This window comes from Lytechinus pictus, chromosome 7 (assembly GCF_037042905.1).
Source record: "Lytechinus pictus isolate F3 Inbred chromosome 7, Lp3.0, whole genome shotgun sequence".
Classification (NCBI taxonomy): Eukaryota; Metazoa; Echinodermata; class Echinoidea; order Temnopleuroida; family Toxopneustidae; genus Lytechinus; species Lytechinus pictus.
Window position 1 is genome coordinate 20,949,768 of NC_087251.1, and position 19,367 is coordinate 20,969,134.

General features: G+C 36.9%; 1 protein-coding gene across 1 annotated transcript; it reads right to left on the reverse strand.

Moving 5' to 3' along the window:
* Positions 1-228: 228 nt before the first annotated feature.
* On the reverse strand, positions 229-18,820 carry LOC129264772 (ribosomal protein S6 kinase delta-1-like). The gene is made up of 12 exons (XM_054902713.2): positions 18,686-18,820; positions 16,807-16,842; positions 15,851-15,968; positions 15,190-15,305; positions 14,289-14,688; positions 11,885-12,445; positions 11,336-11,457; positions 10,420-10,566; positions 7,188-9,664; positions 6,318-6,528; positions 5,756-5,851; positions 229-5,121 (listed from the first exon to the last, which is right to left on the reverse strand). Exons 1-12 carry the CDS (start codon positions 18,785-18,787, stop codon positions 5,011-5,013), a joined length of 4,497 nt encoding a protein of 1,498 aa, XP_054758688.2. The 5' UTR covers positions 18,788-18,820; the 3' UTR covers positions 229-5,010.
* Positions 18,821-19,367: the final 547 nt, after the last annotated feature.

The following is a 19,367-nucleotide window of genomic DNA, read 5'->3' on the forward strand; positions in this document are numbered from 1 at the left end:
AACAGTACAGTGTTCAGCGAGCCCAGAGAAACAAACCCTACTGAATGTAATATTCTATCACCCAACTTCATACTTAAATATCTAGAACATGGCAGAACTTGAACACTTGAAATATGTTCATTTTTTGGTGGGGTTCACTAACTTTTAGCATCACTGTACATCCCAACACATACATCCCCATAAACAACCACTACAGAAAAAATGTAAAAGTGTAGGATAAAATTATTTCTGTCCAGTATATTATTCTTTTAATAGAAAATATTGCATGAGAGTTGTAATTCATATAATGCAAAAAAATACATTCCACAGTAAAATATACCAATATAATGGTTTCTGAGTATATGCCAGTATTATAGCGTCACTACGCAAAGTTCACAATGGCAGTATTGACAGAATGACAAACGAAACTCGGTCCTTCATCTGTAAGTATGCACAGTCATGTATGTCATGGTAAAGTAACAATAAAAATCATGCCAGTAACATTGTTCCTTCAAAGTCTATGCTTCGGGATTTCACAGAAGAAGATTCATTCTTGTAAGTATTGCAATGAAGGCAGGACCACTTAGTCATATATTATGAAATTATTATCACACACGCAATACGAGGTTATAGGTAGAATAGTCTTCATGTTCAATGCAGTGACTTAGAAATATAAAAAAAATCACCACGGTTACACTTTTGACCCCATCAGCAAATAAATTACTATTAGTAGTAAAGAGGGGGTGCTCTAAGCTCCTGAAGAAAAAAAATCACAAGATCAACAGGGCACACTGTTTTAAAGAGAAATACACAAAAAAGATTAATGCACTCACTCAGTGTTTGACACTGTTTATAATACAGAATTAAAATTTAGAGTGAAAGGCAACATGTTCGATGCAAATAAGAAAAAGTCCCTGCAATTGGGTCCAACTAAAAAGCAGGAATGTGCATGAATATTAGAAACCAATGCTAATTTATTTTTTCATTGTACTCTTTGTACCAAACAGTCATGATGATCCCTTGGCTCTAGTAATGAAATTGCAAATGATAATGCTCAAAGCATTTACACATTGAATAATGTATTCAATTTGATTTATACCAAAATGCCCATACAGCACACTTTAGCTCTGTTATGAAAAACATGTTTAACACAAAAAAAAAAAACATTGAAGGTTACTAAATAAAGGAAATATGAGTTGCCTAAATGCAATATACCTAAATGCCCATACAGCACACTTTAGCTGTTATGAAAAACATGTTTAACAACACAACAACAAAAAACATTGAAGGTTACTAAATAAAGGAAATATGATTTGCCTAAAATTACACACAAAATCTTAACCTTTCATAAAATAATAAAACTGTAACGATTCAAATGGTCCAATGGTTTAGTCATAGGGAATGACATCAGGGTCCTGTATCACAATGCTTAAAAATTGGTTACAGGGATGGATTTATGATTGATGGCATTGATCATTATATGGAATCAATCATACAAATCAACAGTACGATTAATCTCTTAAGCTTTGTGTTATGGGACCATGATTTCCTCAGGACTACAATACAGATTTGATTAAATCACTAGTACAGGAGGAATAATAAGAAATAAGGAATAGAATTTCAAGGAATTAGAGAAAGGGGAAGAATCCTCAGTAAATTAAAGATTTAACATTTGTTATTAATACAAACACATCTTCTAAACTAAATACTTTAGGAATTTACTCCTACAGTAAAAGTATGAAGATTTTTATTTGACTCACCTTTAACATAGTAATATGTTTGTTCAATCAGATGTCCAATACAAACTGGACGGTAAACTTAGTTCATAAAAACAACATGAACAGTTGAGCAATGCAATTCTTCATTCTCTTTTCAATTAATCAGTCTCTAAGAATATTAGCAGCTTTCTTTAATGTTAAAATGTATAATGTGCCATATCTCAAATGATATATGATTTTCCATAACTATGCATACATGCAGATAACATTACTTAAGGGCTATTCCACGGTTACTCACGTTACATTTAGAGACACCTTGACTCATACTTGGAGCTGTAACTCCATTATTATTGATAGGAACTAAACATCTCTTTATCACAACATAGTACGCAGTCTGACTATCCTTTGTATAAAAACAAAACTTGGGAAATTTCATTATGCTCCTGGCAAATCTTTGAAATGTGTCGGTTACTCATGTTACATGATTTGGACATGCATAAAATGAAAAGTGGACATAAGTGAAAAGTGTCCTCATGCAAGGCTTTTATGAAAGTTGATTATATCCATTTCAAAGAAGTATATTAGGGAGACAAATTTGTATATAATTGAAAAAAATAAAGAACACATGGTTTTTACAAGGGGTGCAGATAAAGTGGTTACTCACGTTACGGTTCAGATGGGCTATATGTACAAAGACACATTGAGCTCATGTCCACCAACCTATGAAATTGCCCTTAAGCTTTAGTTTTGTAATATATGAAATATAAATGTTAATGAAATAAACTTTGTCAAAGAACATCTTCACCCCAAAAGTAACAATATTCTTTTTAATGTCAGAATTTTACAAAACATATTTGCATACAAACAGCAATGTTTTATCACCTGAACTAATCACCTGAACTTAACAGCAACATTAGCAGGACCCAAGTGTAACATCAACATATCTTGAGTATTGATGTGTTATTAGATACATAACTAAAAATCTTGAAAACATAAAGAATATTATATGTTTTTATTAAACAGGTAGAATTGTTGTCATGAATATCACAGTTAGTTATGGATAACAATAGCTTCTTTCTCAGTCCTATTTATTGCACAAAAATATTTCAGAATCCCAACTGAAAGTGTTACTGATGAGAACACTCGGTCTCATCCAACTATATTTTAGTAATTTTATCTACTAACTACATGGTCAAAAACCACATAAAACATATTCAAAACATCATACAATTCCCAATAAGGCTATGTCCATTTGAATGAACACAAAAACACAAAATTTCTGTATAGCCACTTTTTACAGAGACCATACCAACTTGTATCTTTTATCTGGGACAAGAGAGGGATGAGATAGTGACCAACTCTCATACCACTTTCAAAATGAGTAAAAGCCACCCAGGTGACTCCAACACAATCTTTCAATCTGTAAGATCACATGGGTGACATTAAGTGCAGTTCTAGGGTAAAATGTTACCCCAGAATTGTCATGGTAACCCACTCTCACTGGTAGATCCAGATTTAGTTTTTTCTGAGCATCCAACATATATTTTAGTTTCTTACCATACATGTCAGCTTACTGTGACATCACCAAAAAAAAACCACACTACTTTTTTCCCCTTAATTGTGTCAAAGTAAGGTTGTTTAATTTTCTGTTGTAGAAAAGCAAAACAAAAGAAAACTGCCAAGGAGCTCATCTGACACTGTGAGAGGCAAAATCATCAGGTGAACTCTTGGGTGACACCAAACCAAAGAATGACCAGGGCGGTCAATGTGATCGAAAGGGGTATTTATGTAAACACTAACACTTCACAATGCCCTTTCTCAATTTCTGAGAGGATAAACCCAAACTATCTTGTCATAACAATATAAAATGAACCCTGGATCATAAATTTCTGGATGTTTTCTCTTCACTTCTAAACTATCTCATCATTTCTGTGGACTTATGTTCTACAAGAATCATCCTCTTTACAAACAATTCATAACAAGAAAGGCACAAATGAAATAAAATGGAAAGAGCAGCATTACAGTCAACAGATACACATGGCCAAACAATACAATAGAAAATGAAATAGCTTATAGCGAATATTGAAATACATGAAGCATATGATTTGGCAGGCACTTTTGAGAATAATTTGTCAATATTCTCCTTCCATAATTAGGAAATTAGGGATCGTAATATATCACTGGCATTCTTCCGAACCGTTGTATCAGTCAATTTTGGTCAAAAAATTGATTTTGAGTTTTTTGCAGAAAATGAAAGTACAAGTCCTATTCTATTCAATGCTAAATTTCTAGGAAGCAATTTATTTTAGTTTCTGAGATATGAGGAGATTTTCACGGCGATGCCACACAAATTTTAAATAAAATGCGCAAATCCCATTGTAAACGTGTACTGTAGCAGAGAGATACGACGTTTTGAATGACAGCGATTTCAATGCTCGCGGTCAGCCAAACCGTCGTATCGGCCATCGGCACTGCATTGACTTTGCACGTGAAAAGCGATACGTTTTGACTGACCGTGCGCATTGAAATCGCAGTCAGGGTTCTTGTATTCCCCATGGTATTTTTGTACAGCGGAAATCTAAACCGCTCAAACCAAAATTACAAGCATGGAGCTCTTTTGTGATATTTTCTCTGATCCTTGGATTTGTGTAAAATAAGGATACCAATGTCAAGCAATTGTCTTGGTCTTTCTAATCATGTAGTTTTCTAGCAATGAATATGTTGAAAGGCTCGGAAACTAAGTGTGAAAATTATAGTAAACTTTGAAGTTGATTTTCTCTTAAATGGGTTTGCATCACCGTATGCTTGATCCGATTCGGATGACCGCCGACGATGTCACTAAAGGGTGGATTGCTTTGGATTTATGCCTCTTTTGTCACATCCCACATGGGATAATCAATTTATATATGCTACCCGTTAATTTGTCTAACTGCTACTTAACTTTTCATTATTCCAATTCCACATTACAATTTCACCTATCAAAAACTATTTCATCTTAATATCTGCTTTGTCTAATATAAATGGCCCAATGCTCAAAGGTTCAGTTTTACTGATTAATGCAAAGTTTAGCACTATATCTGCAACAATCAAAGTTAAGACACAGTGATGCCACAAAGACCATAATCTCAGATATGTGTTAATGTCAAACACCATAACCTTAAACAATAATTCAGCCTCGCTAGGTGACTCTTTTAATGACGAGTAGATCTTTGACCTCATCAACACTTGATGACATCCATCAAGACACTCAGAGAGGGTAGCTCCTAGCCACACTCCATGTATGAAAGCTCTATGATAACCCCACAATCATCCTTCAGCCTAGGAGATTAGACCAGTTGACCTCTTTAAAGAAAGGGTGAACTTTGACCTCATCAGCCCCAGACTGACCTCCACCTAGACGCTCCAGAGGATTCACCTGTAAAAGCTGCAGATAATAATGAAAAACACATTACAATGAATAAAGCTATTTAACAAAGCAATCATTCACAAAGTAATGTAGAAAGCTCTTTAAAACTGTAATCAACATTGTCATTCTTAAAGCTTCTCTAGTTTTGGTAGCATAACGAACTTGAAATTGAATTGGTTCATTTACCAATTAATACCACTGTAACTTAGTAATAAGATACTTCATCAGTGATTTCAATTTGATTGAAATAATTTGTTTTATTCCATCAGTACATACATGTATTTATTCAAATTAAAGCAAAAAAACAAAACTTCTAATGTATACAAATAAATCATTACACATAGCTGCAAGGACTGCTTTCTGATAACTTTCTCAAGGCAAGTATAAGTAAAATGCAGTAGTAGTAAAAGTAGTATTAATGATAGCAGTAGTAGAATTAGTGGTAGAAGTGGTGGTAGAAGTGGTGGTAGTAGTGGTGGTTATGATAATAGTAGTAGTAGCAGCAGCAGCAGTAGTAGTAGTAGTATTAGAAGAGGTGGTGGTGGTAGTAGTAGAAGTAGTAGTAGCAGTAGCAGCAGCAGCAGCAGCAGTAGTATTGTATGTATATAGTTGATAGTTGTAATCGTTGAATCCATTTTTAAGTCAGACTCACCTGTGTGAGAAGGTTCTTAGCTTCTGGTGAGATGTGATCAGGAATGAAAAGTTGTGTATGACTATTGATCCCACTAGGATGGCAACTGTATAAAGACTGGAAGGTAGTACACAGAAAGAGAAGTTAATTATATTTTTGGGGGAAAGAAACAACAGTTTTCATATTTTTGATAGTACAAATCTACATTACCTAGAAAATTTATTATTCACCTAGTCACCAACAAATATATATTTTTTTTATATTTGAGGTCTGAAACGAATCGCATCCTGAATGCCCCTTAGCAAAATGTTCATATCATTAAACCTGAATATAAGTATACAAGGACAGCCAAAGTGAGACAAGTAAAGCTCTCATCATAAGTAGGTGGTCTTAAAGACAGGTTTTTATAGTACCGTACTTGTTTCAATGTGGTGGGGGGATATTTAAGAGAAGCCAAACTTGTTATCTTTCTGGAGCTAAAGAGGTATCCTTTTATACAGGTGGTTGCTAAAACAGATTTAATTGTACAATAGTGGCTTTCCTTTAAATCAGATATATTGCCAGTAGAATTATCTGTACACACCTGTCCAGTGAGTAATTCAAACAAGATGACCCCATAGCTCCACCAATCACACGCCGGTCCAACCCCGAAGATACCCGTTGCCTCAGGAGCTGTGAACATGTTGATCTGAGCCTTGGGATTCATCTCCTGACACACCCACTTCCACTGACTATAGTAAGTCAGTCGGATGTGACCACCTTCCGCTAAGAGGATGTTGTCCGGATTAAGGTCTCTGTCAATAAAATTCAAATTAAACATGGAAATTTATACTTGAATACTAGAAAATGTTTTACACTCAGAGTGTTAACACCAATTGTCTACTTGATGTTTGCTTAAGTTTAATCATCACTTGGTCCCATACCCAGAAATTGCTCTCAGATTGGTCTATCATAATTCAGTTTTATCAGAAATTTTCTAAATGTCACTTCATCTAATTAGTTTTACGAAATTTCATCTTATGATCCAATATTCTTAGTTATATTTTGATAAAGTGGGTACGTAACAAAATTAACATTGGCTAAAAATAGTCACACAAAAAAGTGGCAATTAGCCTAGAGAATTATAGCTGCAAATGAAGTTGAATTAGATGAGTGATGACGCCAAGGAAGTATTAGACAATAACAGATTGTACCAAGTGGCAATTCACTGGTTGGTATATCGAAGATTGAGAAGGCACAAAATGTTGATTGGCAAGTGAATAGCAAGGACAGGTAATTACACAAATACTATCTATCAGGGCATCAGACTTGATGGTTTCCATGTAGATGCACCATAGGAAATTAAACATGATAAAATTTATAATTTGACATAAATTACAGGGTTTTGATGTTTCATTTTTTCATCAAATTACATGATGATCAATCAAATAAACATGACTGAATCCATCATTACCTGCATGTGATGCCAGCAGCATGAAGCGTGGCCAAAGCAACAAGTATCTCAGATGCCCAGATGCGTACACAGGACTCAGGCAGGGTGGCAGAACTGCTTTCTGTTCTGGATCTCCTCATCTCATCCAGATGAGAAAACAATCTTGAAAGCGAAGGCAAAGAGGTGTCTTTATTGTGCAAAGTTTCCCCCTTAAGAGTGGAGGTCCTTGAATTTGTGGGGGTTGTGTTTGCTTCTCCGACCAGTCCATTCTCTTCACCATATATGTTGTCTTCTACTGCTTCCCCACTGTGGCATAGTACATTAGAAGAATCTGTTGACACTGCTGGTATGCTACTTGGAACAACAGGGGCTGTTACAACTTTATGGTATGGAGGTGTAATCTCTTGATTTGAGTTTATTGGTTGGAAAGTATGCTGGGGAGTTGACTGAGCAGAAACTGTGGACGAACTGGGAAAGTCCCTCATCACACCAATGGAGGGTAAATTGGTATCTGACGGATCAACACTCACATACGCTGTAGAAGAATAAGAATCTTTCCTACTGGTTATAATCAGCTGTTTGTCATTATCGAATGGATTGATGTGTAAATTCATGTCCTTTTGGTTAACATTCGAGGCATTTCCTTCTGTCTTTGCATTTTGCATTTCTTTCTCAATTTCCTCTGAGGAAGCTCCATCAGGGTTTTGTCTTGGCTGTGCAAGGGCATCCGCTTCAGCTTGGTCTCCTGAACTCAAGTCTAATCTATTGTCTCCAAGCATGTAAATATCAGCATCCCCACTATCAGCCACATTGTGATCATCCTTCACATCAAACACACCGCCAAAACCATTGTCCTCATCCTCAGAATCTCTTGGAATATCTTTTGGCACATCTGGTAAATTCAAAATATTAGGGGCAACATGCTCAGCAGTTTCCTGAAAGCCTGTAACTGAAGATCTACTCTCAACTTCTTTTGGACCTGTACTGGTATCAAAGCCAAACCCTTTTGTGTCTGGAGTGCCTCCGTCAAAGAATGAATCCCAGACATTCTCTTCCTGAGAGCGAGTATCTGCACCCATGGACACTGTTCGTTTTGTGTCTCTGATCAGAAAGTGCTTTCCTAAAGGTTCATTCATCCGAAATTCCATCATGCTGGACTGTTGCATAAATGGAGGGCGAGAGGGAGAATTATTGCTAAAACTGTCATTTGGGTCATGTCTGCTGGGTTTTTCAGATAAAGACTGGCTCCTCTTCTTTGGCGAGCCAGAATCAAAGAAATCAGCTAGATCGACACCAGGTACCATCTCTTCCTCGCTGAATACTCCAAAGGCCCTGGTATCCAAGAATGCCTGAGAGCTCTCCGTAGAATCAGCATTGGGCATTTCAGAAGTTGATTCTTTATCAGTTACAATTTCCTGGATGATATTACTGTTCTCTAAGAAATCAACCACATTTTCTTGTTTGAGCACTTGATTCGAAACTGAATGATCTATACCAGCTTCTTCTTCTTCTTTGCGCATCTGTTCAACTTCTTGGACAACAGCTAGTGCCTCAGCAATAACTCTGGCAGGATCAAGATCAAGTTTCTCTGTCTCAGACTTCACTTCAAGGTCAACTGGTCCAGCCTCAACAGGAACAGCATCTATTGGAGGTCCACTTGTAGAAGATTCAAAACCAAAAACTGATGAATCACCTATCTCACCCATGCTGTATTCATTAGGGCTTTCTATGCTGTCAATGCTAAATAAAGCCATTGATGCAGGTGGAGCACTTGACATACTTTCTTTCGCATCAGGCAAGACTACTTTACAAGGTGTGGATCCAAAGACTTCACAGTGACTAAACATCTCAGTCTCCTCATTAGTGTCACTCAGAAATAGACTGTCATCTTGCTCTGTTCGAGCGTTATCAGCACATTCGTCGTAGTTTGAACTCTGAGAAACTAGATCATTCAAATTTGAATCAGACAACCTCTCATGTGGGATGGTCTCACCATCTCCCAAATGTTCCCCACCAGTTACATATTCCCCACATGCATCAAGTAAGTTCACATAGCTACCAGAAACTGCTGGTGAAGGTATAAGCTTCCCTTCTATACTACCAACTGAGGCAGCATCAGCATGGGCATCTGGATCATGACTTGTATCAGATGTATCCTCCACCTGAGTGGTGGCTTCCTCAACAGCTTCTGCCAGACTGAAGACATCATCCTTCAACCCTCTTCCGCTTTGTGTACTCCCCGACCTGGAACGCTGGGACTGTCGACTGAGAGTGCTACTCTTTAAGCTGTTAGCAAGCTCCTGCCTCCCAGTTGCTTCTTTTTGTTGCTTGAGATAAGGACTTGCATAGTTCCAGAGCTTCCCCCCAGTGGCATGCTCAAGCAAGAGAAAGATCGAGCTCTCTGTCTCAAAGAAGCGATAAAGCCTCACCATGTACGGACAGAAGGCAGGCACTCTGGTTATCATCTTGGTGTTGGGTACACTGCACTTGCTGAGGGACTGTGGCATAAACAAGAAAAATTCAACCATTTATAGAACAACCAATTCTCATTTGTGCACTTCTACGAAATTCATATCAAAGCAGAGAGCTAAACAATATTATTCTATTGGATTATATTGATCTATACTCCTTTTCTTTCCCTATAAAAATCAGTGATGACACTTCCATCATATATCAATTTTATCTGTCACAATTTATGACTTCATATCTGAGAACTGTTAATTCATATTGGATATTTCATTATAGCAGAGAAAAAAAGTGCTATGTTGATTTCCATGAAAATATTTTGGAACTTACAATATGAGAAGCTGACAATGTGAAAGGTTGAAATTACTAATGAGATAAGAATATTTTCCCTTGTTGAAAATTTACAGAAATTTACAAAATGCAAATTGCGAAACAAAACTTAAGAGATTTAACTAAATCACTTTGAATCCTGAACTACTCAACTATCTCAATTCATTACCCAGAATGCAACATTTGGAGCAACTAGTCTTACAATCCAAATTCAACTACTGCTGGTATTCATTTCAACATTTTATCACATATACGTCTTCAAGTACCAGTAATGAATAAAAGTGCAACTGTTTTCTGATATCGATGGAAAATTGACTGTGATTTAGATTTAAATACAGAATGTCATATCTTCAATGATTATGTCAAAGGAATGTTCATCAAGACTAATTCTCCAGTACAGGAGCATACTGCAGACCACACAATATGACTGGCCTCCTCATGGAATTAAAAGACTTACTTTGATGATGAATGTTTGGTATGTTGACATATCAAGAACAAGAAGAACAGAATCAATGCAACCAAGAACCTTGTAGGATTTCAGCTCATCAATGTTTCCACGTAGATATGCTGAGGAGGCATCCACTTCCATTGCCATCTTCTCAGACTAAGGGAAATTATAGAGTAGAGTAGAAAGAAGGTGCTATTATCTTGTCCAAACTGCTGACGACTGAATTATACAGGACTCCTAGACTTTGTACAGGGAACACCAAGGCCCCGTCTTACAAAGAGTTACGATTGATCCAATCAATCGTAACTCTATGGAAATCCATCAGTGTCATAATTTTATTCTACAGGAAATTTGCAAAATGTCCTTTGTAAACAATAATTTGTCAAAAAATCAATGACTTTATGGAAATACATTCATATCTAGAAATGTTTTTGAACAAACATGCATTTCATATGTTGACTTTGCTGGCTTTCCATAGTTGCAATTGATCAGATCAATCAAAACTCTTTGTAAGATGGGCCCCTGGTTCCAGTTGGGCAAATTGTTAATAAAGCATTACAGAGGTCTGATGGGGGCATTCTAATTATGGAAAAGCAGTTTATTTCTGTTACAAGCAATGAAGATGGGTGGTCATCAATTTGGGGGAAAATGCTTCCCATGAAACCGGCAAAGGTCGTAATGCAAAGTTAGTATTCAATTCAATTGAAGAAAACCAATCATGTAGCAAAAGTAGTCAACTGTATGAATATCTCACATAGATGGAGATAATGATAGGGATTAGGATTGTGACAAAATAAAGCAATTGGCAGGATGTTACAAGAATTAATTCCTTTATAAAGAAAGTTATTTTGGAATAAAACAATGAGAGATGAAGCATCAGCCCAAAAAATAATGATAATAGTGATGTAAAATGTAGAATAATTACCTCCCATCTTCTTGCATTGGATGCTTCTACTGATAAATATTTGTTGTAGATGTCTTCAGCCTTCATTAGATATTGAGCGGTCTTCCGCCTAACAGCCTCTCTTCTTGTCTTGCTTTTGTCAGCTAAATCAAAATGTAATTGAGATTGGTCTAGAATCTGAAATTGAATTTTCCATGAATCTAATCGTAGCTTAAACTCTTAAAAATATCATCCCCAATATTTACTAAAGGTATGCCAATTTGTTAGTACAAAAGCAGAAAAAAAAAAGAATGGAAAATCAGATCAATAAATCTATGAAAATCTCAAATTTGGGCAGTTAGTTGAGACAATTCTTGCATTTAACATGTACTGGTACTTGAATCAATTATTATGAAACATGCAGACAAGACTAGATGGAAAACAAGCTGAGTACAAAATATCTGAACACATGATGACAACCCAATCAAGTGAGCATTACAAGTACATCAGTTTAATACAGTTCATAATGTTGTGCCAAGCCAAGAAACAGAGCTGGTTTAAGGACACATTGCAAAATTAAAGCAAACTTACCGACAACTCCATTCAGCAATATAGCTACACCAGCTTTGTATGCATCAAAGGAAGCCTGATAGTTGCCAACGCTCTGATTATCCAGGGCCAAACTGATTTTACCAGCGGCTTGATACAGATAATCATCCTCTCCACTAACATTCCACTTGGAGATGCTATCATCAGAAACATGGCGGCTGCGTTCACCTGTGGCAACGCTTCGACTGTCAGTGATACCTGTGGAATTGGCATCTTCTTCAGCAGCCTGCTGGGCACGGAGTGAGTTCAGGTACGCCCTGGCAAGGGAGTTGTGGCTGTTGCGGTTTGCAGTCATACCACCAGAGGAGGAAACAGAGGAAATGGCAGAATCGGAGGAATACGACTGCAGTGAAGGGGGTACGGTGACTGTGATTCCACTGTCGGTCGAGTCACCGGTAACAATGCTGCCTGCTGGGGTAGGATCATCATGAGAGTTGGATGAAGGTTCAGGAGAATCTCGGTTGAGTTCAGCGCATATATCCATGGCATGAAAGAGCCAGCTGTTAGAGTGAGGTAGTGTACCAGGCTCTGTGCTCCCAGGTTCTAGGGGAAGAGTACCAATCTCATTTTATTTATAATGATGTATGCATCATTCTTTATATCATGTAGAATGAGTAGCAAATCGTGAAGATAACTATCAATTTTTTTCAACCAATGCAATACTAGTAAGCATATTTTCAATGACTGATGACAAAAAGGTATTTTTATCATTCATTCTTTTATCAATTAATTTAATCAATTAATTAATGAATTCATGCATGCATGTATTCATTTGCGCGTTCGTTCGTTCGTTCATGCATTCATTCATTCATCCATTCATTCATTCGGTCGGTCGGTCAGTCAGTCAGTTATACTTTACCTTCATATTCACATATTCATTTAAGTTCATATATTGCGCTTTCATTGAAAATATCAGCCCTTACAATTATCTGGGATGGTTAACTAAACTACCTATTTTTTCATCAAAATATGTAGAAAAATTATCTGCACAGTTTGATTTTGCTTCAAATTATTTTTTTGAATGATATTCGATGCCACCCACCCTCCCCTTCATACAAGTTGTTGTCATTGATCCAAATAAATATCAAACTACGGAAAGCCAGTGACATCATAATTAATCCATCACTTAGGATGCATAACTCTGTTCTATTGTAAACAGAGAGAAGCAATGCATAAGCATCACCTCTCACCAGCATTATGCTCAGACATGCATTTGCTAGATGACAAGTTATAGTGTTACTGGTTTTTTATAGTTGAGATGAAATAAAAGTCAATAACAATTATTTTTCGAATGGTGCCCTGGTGATGAACCAGGGCAACCAAAAAATTACTTTTTTTCTTTCCAGGGCTCTTTTTGGAGAAAATTAAAAATTTTCCAGGGCTACTTTTTCATTTTCCAGGGCTCTTTTTCCACTTTCCAGGGCTACAATTTCTGGAGCTATTTCGCGGCTTTTTTGCGTTTGTGTGTGTGTGTGTGTGTGCCACATTGAAGGGATGCTGGTCAGCAGTGCAGGGCTGCTCTGCTGCAGGCTCTGCTTTAACAAGATGTGCTGTACATGCGGTGCGTTCAACGCTAGCGGGCGTGTATATTTTGCTTATTACATGACGTCATCCAGCCACTGCCGAGAGCCAATTTATGAATGAAAATATAGTAAGCATGCGCAGTGCAAGCCTTCCATAGCCCCACACAGTATTCCACCAAAACAAGTGTGCAATACTCTATCACCTCGTACCAAAATCGACCTAGAATTTCACTTTCCTATAATTTATATGAATTATGAAAGGTATTCTCGGAGGACCTATTTTCTCACCGATACCGAACAGGTAAGCGAATTTCAATTACTTCTTGATTTTCGGTCAAAATCTTACGAATTAGCGTTGATTATAGCATCGTGTTCGTTGGAGTTTGTAGAGTCTATCGCAACGTGTACAAAGTCAATTGATTTCCGGGTTTCGGAGCGTCGCGTGAATATGCATGAAATTGCCGAGTCTCGATAATTTTCGATCGATACTGGAGCAATCCGATCACGAACCCGCGTAGACAATGTGACCGGATATCGTTATCGCTATCGATACTTTCGCACGCAGTCCGAAGGAATTATTTTGGCGACCACGTAGTCATGACGTGATCTGCGCGATTGGCCAATCAGCGGTCTCCGATTCGCTGAGCCGAGACGGTCTATTCGTTGTACACAGTCTATGGACAATTTGCCACTGTGAAATATACAGTGTTGACGGGGGCGATTATGAGTTTTGCAGTCGCCCTCGTGTGAATGTTTTTAGCCCTTTTCCGGGGCTCTTTTTGGACTTTCCGGGGCGAATTCGCCCGCCGCCCCCGTGTAATTTTTTGGTTGAACCAGGGACATGCAAGTAGCATCATTCTTACCAGATGGTGAAAGTGGATCAAAGAATGTCAGTTCTTCTAGCTGTGGAAGAGGTGTACTGGGCATAGAGTCTTCGCTAAATGTTGTCCTTTCATCTTCACTGTCATCGTATCCCTCTCCTCCTCCTTCTGAATCCTCCCCTTTTTGTTCTTCATCCTCCTGCTGACGGTGTAGCCAGACCCCTCCCAGTTCATTCCCTGATGTGGGGAGGGATTGAGTTTGAGATGCCTCTGCCTGATTCTCCTCACCCTCCCCCTCCATTCTAGGAATGGAAGCTGCCATAGCTCTACTACTAAGAGGTTTATTGGGGAAGCTTCCATTGTCAGATTCAGGGTATGCAACTTGAGGTTTTAAGATTGGGTTTTCAGATGACACTTTTCTCCTAGTCACAGTCTCTCCTCCCTGGAATAAAATGACATATCAAATGAAAGAGAGAGCGAATCCTACTTTGTGGTTTGGCTCAATATATTTAGATTCAGAACCATAAATATCTCACAAGGCAATATGCAGAAAGGAAACAAAAACCATTCACATACTGTGCTAATTTTAATAGCATCTGTATCTTCTGTCTGATAACATTGTAAATATTTTTTTGATAATCACTAAAATCATGAAATTGACAACATGGTGAAAGTTCAAATCACAAATAATACAGAATGATAATTAAAAACCCTCTTTCTTTTCAATATCAGAACATATTGTAAGAGTTGCAATTTTTACAGTGGTTTTATTTCACCAATTAAGACTTTGCTAAAATCTATACTCTATTATGGCCATTGCTGCAGATGCGAACAAAGAAACATTGGGGAAAATATCAACTTCTGAATATGACAAATCAATACTAAACCAAGAAAATATCCGTATGCTAAAATATTGACTAATACAGTGGAAAAAGATTCTTACCTTGAAAAAGTCAACAAAGTGAGTTGACTTAGCAAGAGGAGGTACTTTCACAGTAAACTCTAAAAGTCTCAGGGCACTTTGCCTTCTTTCTTCAATGGTCTTTTCATCAAATCTCCCTAGTACAGAAAGTGAAAAATATACTGACATATCAGACATAAAATTTTGTTTTGATAAGCGGCCCATAACACAAAGCTTAGCAATGATCATAGAACATTTCACTACGATTGATTCCATTGATTACAATGTTCAATCAATCGTGAAAATCAAGCGTACGATTAATCACTAACCTTTGTGTTACAGGACCCAGGTGTTTTTTCTTTTGTAGCATGTGCTTTGTAAATTATCTCAAAATCTCTCAAATCAAATATCATATTTTGTAATATTTTTATCAACAAATGTTTGTCCCATACCGGGTACTCAAAAGAAAAATCTGCAACCAATCATTAAACATTGTCATGTTATGTTGATTCCTATATTACACTGTATCTGTAAATTTTCAGCACCATATTGTGTACACATGTTTGGATGATATTGATCAATAAGAAATAAGAATATAGTATTAGACATTGTGTATCAAATATATCCTCCAAACCCTAAACCACATGGACTGATTAAGGAGACATTCCAAGAGGACATACAGCAAATGTTGATGCAAGCTTACCAAAGAAACGAGCCTTTGCAAAATCTGGAAATTTTTCTGGTCTACGTAGATGGTAGTGGAGAAGCGAGAGAGCTTGGTGGAGTTTCTTGAAGTCATTATACCGCTTCCACACAGCAACCTGAAATTATAAGTGAGTGCTTTTTAAAATTAAAACATTGGTTCCACTGCATGCATCACAAGTCTTCAAGAAATTACCTTTTTGCTCACATATGAGAGAAAATTTATAAACTCAATTGTAACACTTTGAATTCAATATGTTGAATTGTATTTATGTTTAGATTAATAGCTATTTTATTAGGACATTCCCATACATCTAGATCATATAATATCCCTTCTATGAATATTCATGGAGATTCTAAATAAATGATTGGTCAGTTGGTTCTCACATACAGATAATTTTTCATATTTTCTGGGGCATGCTCAATCATTTGTTCTGCTCCAGGAAAAAATAAAAAATAAAAAAATGATTTTGCTGAGTGTGGTGGTTGAACAAATCTAGTCCAGAATGGGGATGAGGACCAACAAGAAAAAAATTACCAGGATTTGTTGTTCAAATTTACAGTAGGCATATCCAAAGATATACCTGGCTTTTCTTTTGGAAGTATTAAGTTGGAAATATTCATCCTTGATTAGATATTACATACATGTACTATTTTTTAGTACACAATACTTGCCGGTCCAACCTTGGATGAATTATTTTTACCCACTTAACTTTCTCAAAGCCTGGTATATTTGTATACTTAATGGATATTGACATTTTAAATGATATGTATTGAAATATTGTAAATTGCACTTGATACTGTCTATGCATATCATGATAAAATATCAAGAAGTTATCAATATGATAGTGTGTAATGTTTTCAAGCAATTCCTCGGTAATGAAACCCTTGGATCTAAATTTCTTATTACTGAGGAATTGCTTGAAATAATTACACATCATATTGTGATAGGCTTACCTCAATCACTTCCTCTGCTTTATCCAATCTGAATGCCTGTAAAAGACATAAAAAGGAGATGGAAAATTTTTCCAGTTACAACTTGTGACCTTTGGATTTAGGTAAAATTTTTATATCACTGAACATGCACTGGAGTTTACAAGGGCAATTTTCAAATATATACAGAGGCAACACGTTTACAATATATAGCAGTTTTTTTAGTACGAAACGTGATGTCATTCAGTTTTATGTACGAAGTCGGCCATCCAGGAAATAGACCAAAAGCTTCGGTCTCTGTTATATTGGTTGTTCTGCTGAACTCTGTTGGCTCCACTCACCAATTACAGAAACCGAAGTTCTAACTTGATCTATACAGGGACTCAATGTCAGAAATAGCTAAGTTAAAAAGAACTCCCACAAACAAGTTTAATCTTATTATTATTACCAAAGTACATAAACTATTACGACCGCCGTATATATATATATATCGTACCCTTGGACTAATCTCTTACCCTATATTCCCGCCTGGAAACTGGTTATCATCAATTTTTTCACGATATTTCAATCATTCGTTGTCACCTGTAAGCTGCCATCTTGGTTCTGAATATTCATGAAAGTGATGACAGACTCCACCCCTTACGTCATTTACAGTGGCCGGATGTTTCCAGGATTTGAACGCTTGTTGCTTGCGTACAATCGACAAGCAATCCAACCCGATATAGAAGGGATGATCTGATTGGCCAATGGTTTCGACCCAGAAGTTTTTTCAACGGCTATGTTTTGTTTTTGTTTTTTTCAACGGCTATATGTTTGTGTATTATAGCACCTTCGGATATAGTGGGAGTTGAACGACAGCAAAACTCGAAGTCACTTCTTCCTCCCCCCCCCCGTTTTGGTGCATTTGAGGCCAAAACTGAAAAATTTAACTTTCTATTAGGGTAGTTTTTTTAAATGTACTTATTTAGAATAAAGTGAAAAATCAAAGATCCCCGTCGGGGTTTTGCATTGCAAACCCCCAAATGCCGGCTGCACCTCCGTGAGCCGTCAGTGTACGAGGAGAAATAAAAAAAATTAAAATGTTTAAAAACTCCTCGAAAGAGACGGCTGCCAAGTGTCTATTTCCTGGCCTGGCTATAAATAGCATTTGGATTAAGAACAATGTCAATCAATGTCATGATGAATGACAAGTCAATATGCAAGCAAGCTGAATAAAAGTTACACAATTTCAACTCTGAAAATAACCCAAATACACACAAAAAGTCATTAACAGAAACACGAACCCAGAGTCATGTGCACATTCACCCTCACACGGACACGCCCACTCAACCTCCTGATTTTGTTAATTGTAGTTGCACGCTCGCTTTCCAATGTATACAAATTCTACATATTTTCACAGTCGTTTAACAAGCAAAATTTTTACCTGAGTCAGCTCAGGTAAATGGGAGCGTGTGATTTTTCGAAGCAGATGTTACCAAGTTTTACAAGAGGATTGATGAAGATAATAAATTTGTAGCTGTTTGTTAGTGTTTTTTAATTTTACAGTAATACAGGATGCCAGGGAAGAAAAAACTGGGCATTGACGTTGTGGCGTGCGCCTGTAATCCAAGCTATGCGGGGAAGTTACAAATTGATGCAGAGGTTCGAGCCCTGGTCACGTCTTTCGGATGGTGACGTTAAAGGTCGGTCCCAGACGTAAATAATCATATCTGATTGATACACGTCTGACAAAACTCAAATACACACACACGCTCACTTGAACTTGAAGACATAAAACCCAGTGGATGGGACTGAAGCGATACATTTTTCTCACAATTGTTTTGGATTTATTATCCGAAAAAAAGTATATCGCATATATTTTAAGGTAAACACTTAAAAATCTATAACAGTCATTATCTCTTACCCTGTAAGTAACTTTATACACCGTGAAACCTTTTTCGTGTTTTGTAGGCTCGGTGACGTTGAAACTCCTGATCCAAGTTTCCTTTTTCTTGGAGGAAGCCATTTCGCCATTTCATTTTGTAATCACACAATAGTTGGTGGATCCGGATATCTGTCAGAGGATCGATCGAGGAGAAAGGATGCCTCAGTTCGATTCGCATGTGCCGGACGATCGAGAGGCATCTTGCTTGATTTATTAATGCAAAGTATAATTTTACTGAATTTAATTCATTCTGTACAAGGTAGTACACAATATATGAGTTTCAAATTACAAATCAGTTCGATGTAAAATATCATACATTACATATACTACTTTTTTTATTAAGTCAAATGGATGATGAAACAACTATGTATTTGTATTATGTTACTCGATCGAAAAGAAAAAAAATGTGATATTGAATTGATGTATTGAATGAATTAAACAAATAACAACCTAAAACAAAAATATTTATGACCTTGACGCGTGAGCATTCCCCAAATCGGAAATGTGGATCTCAGTAGGCCTACTGGGGGCAGTGGAATTGCAATTAAAAATCAACCCCTTGTACTACTTTTTTGACATGCATGCGAAATCACTTTTCGCATAGGGACCTAGCTATATTCAAATCACTGCAAATGCTTGATTAAAATTTAAATGTGCATGA

Coding starts and splice junctions, on each gene's coding strand:
- LOC129264772 (XM_054902713.2), bottom strand. CDS start 18,787: ATGGCTTCCTCCAAGAAAAAGGAAACTTGGATCAGGAGTTTCAACGTC. Junction 14,689..15,189: donor ACTTTGTTGACTTTTTCAAG/GTAAGAATCTTT, acceptor ATTTTATTCCAG/GGAGGAGAGACTGTGACTAG. Junction 5,122..5,755: donor CTAAGAACCTTCTCACACAG/GTGAGTCTGACT, acceptor TATTATCTGCAG/CTTTTACAGGTGAATCCTCT.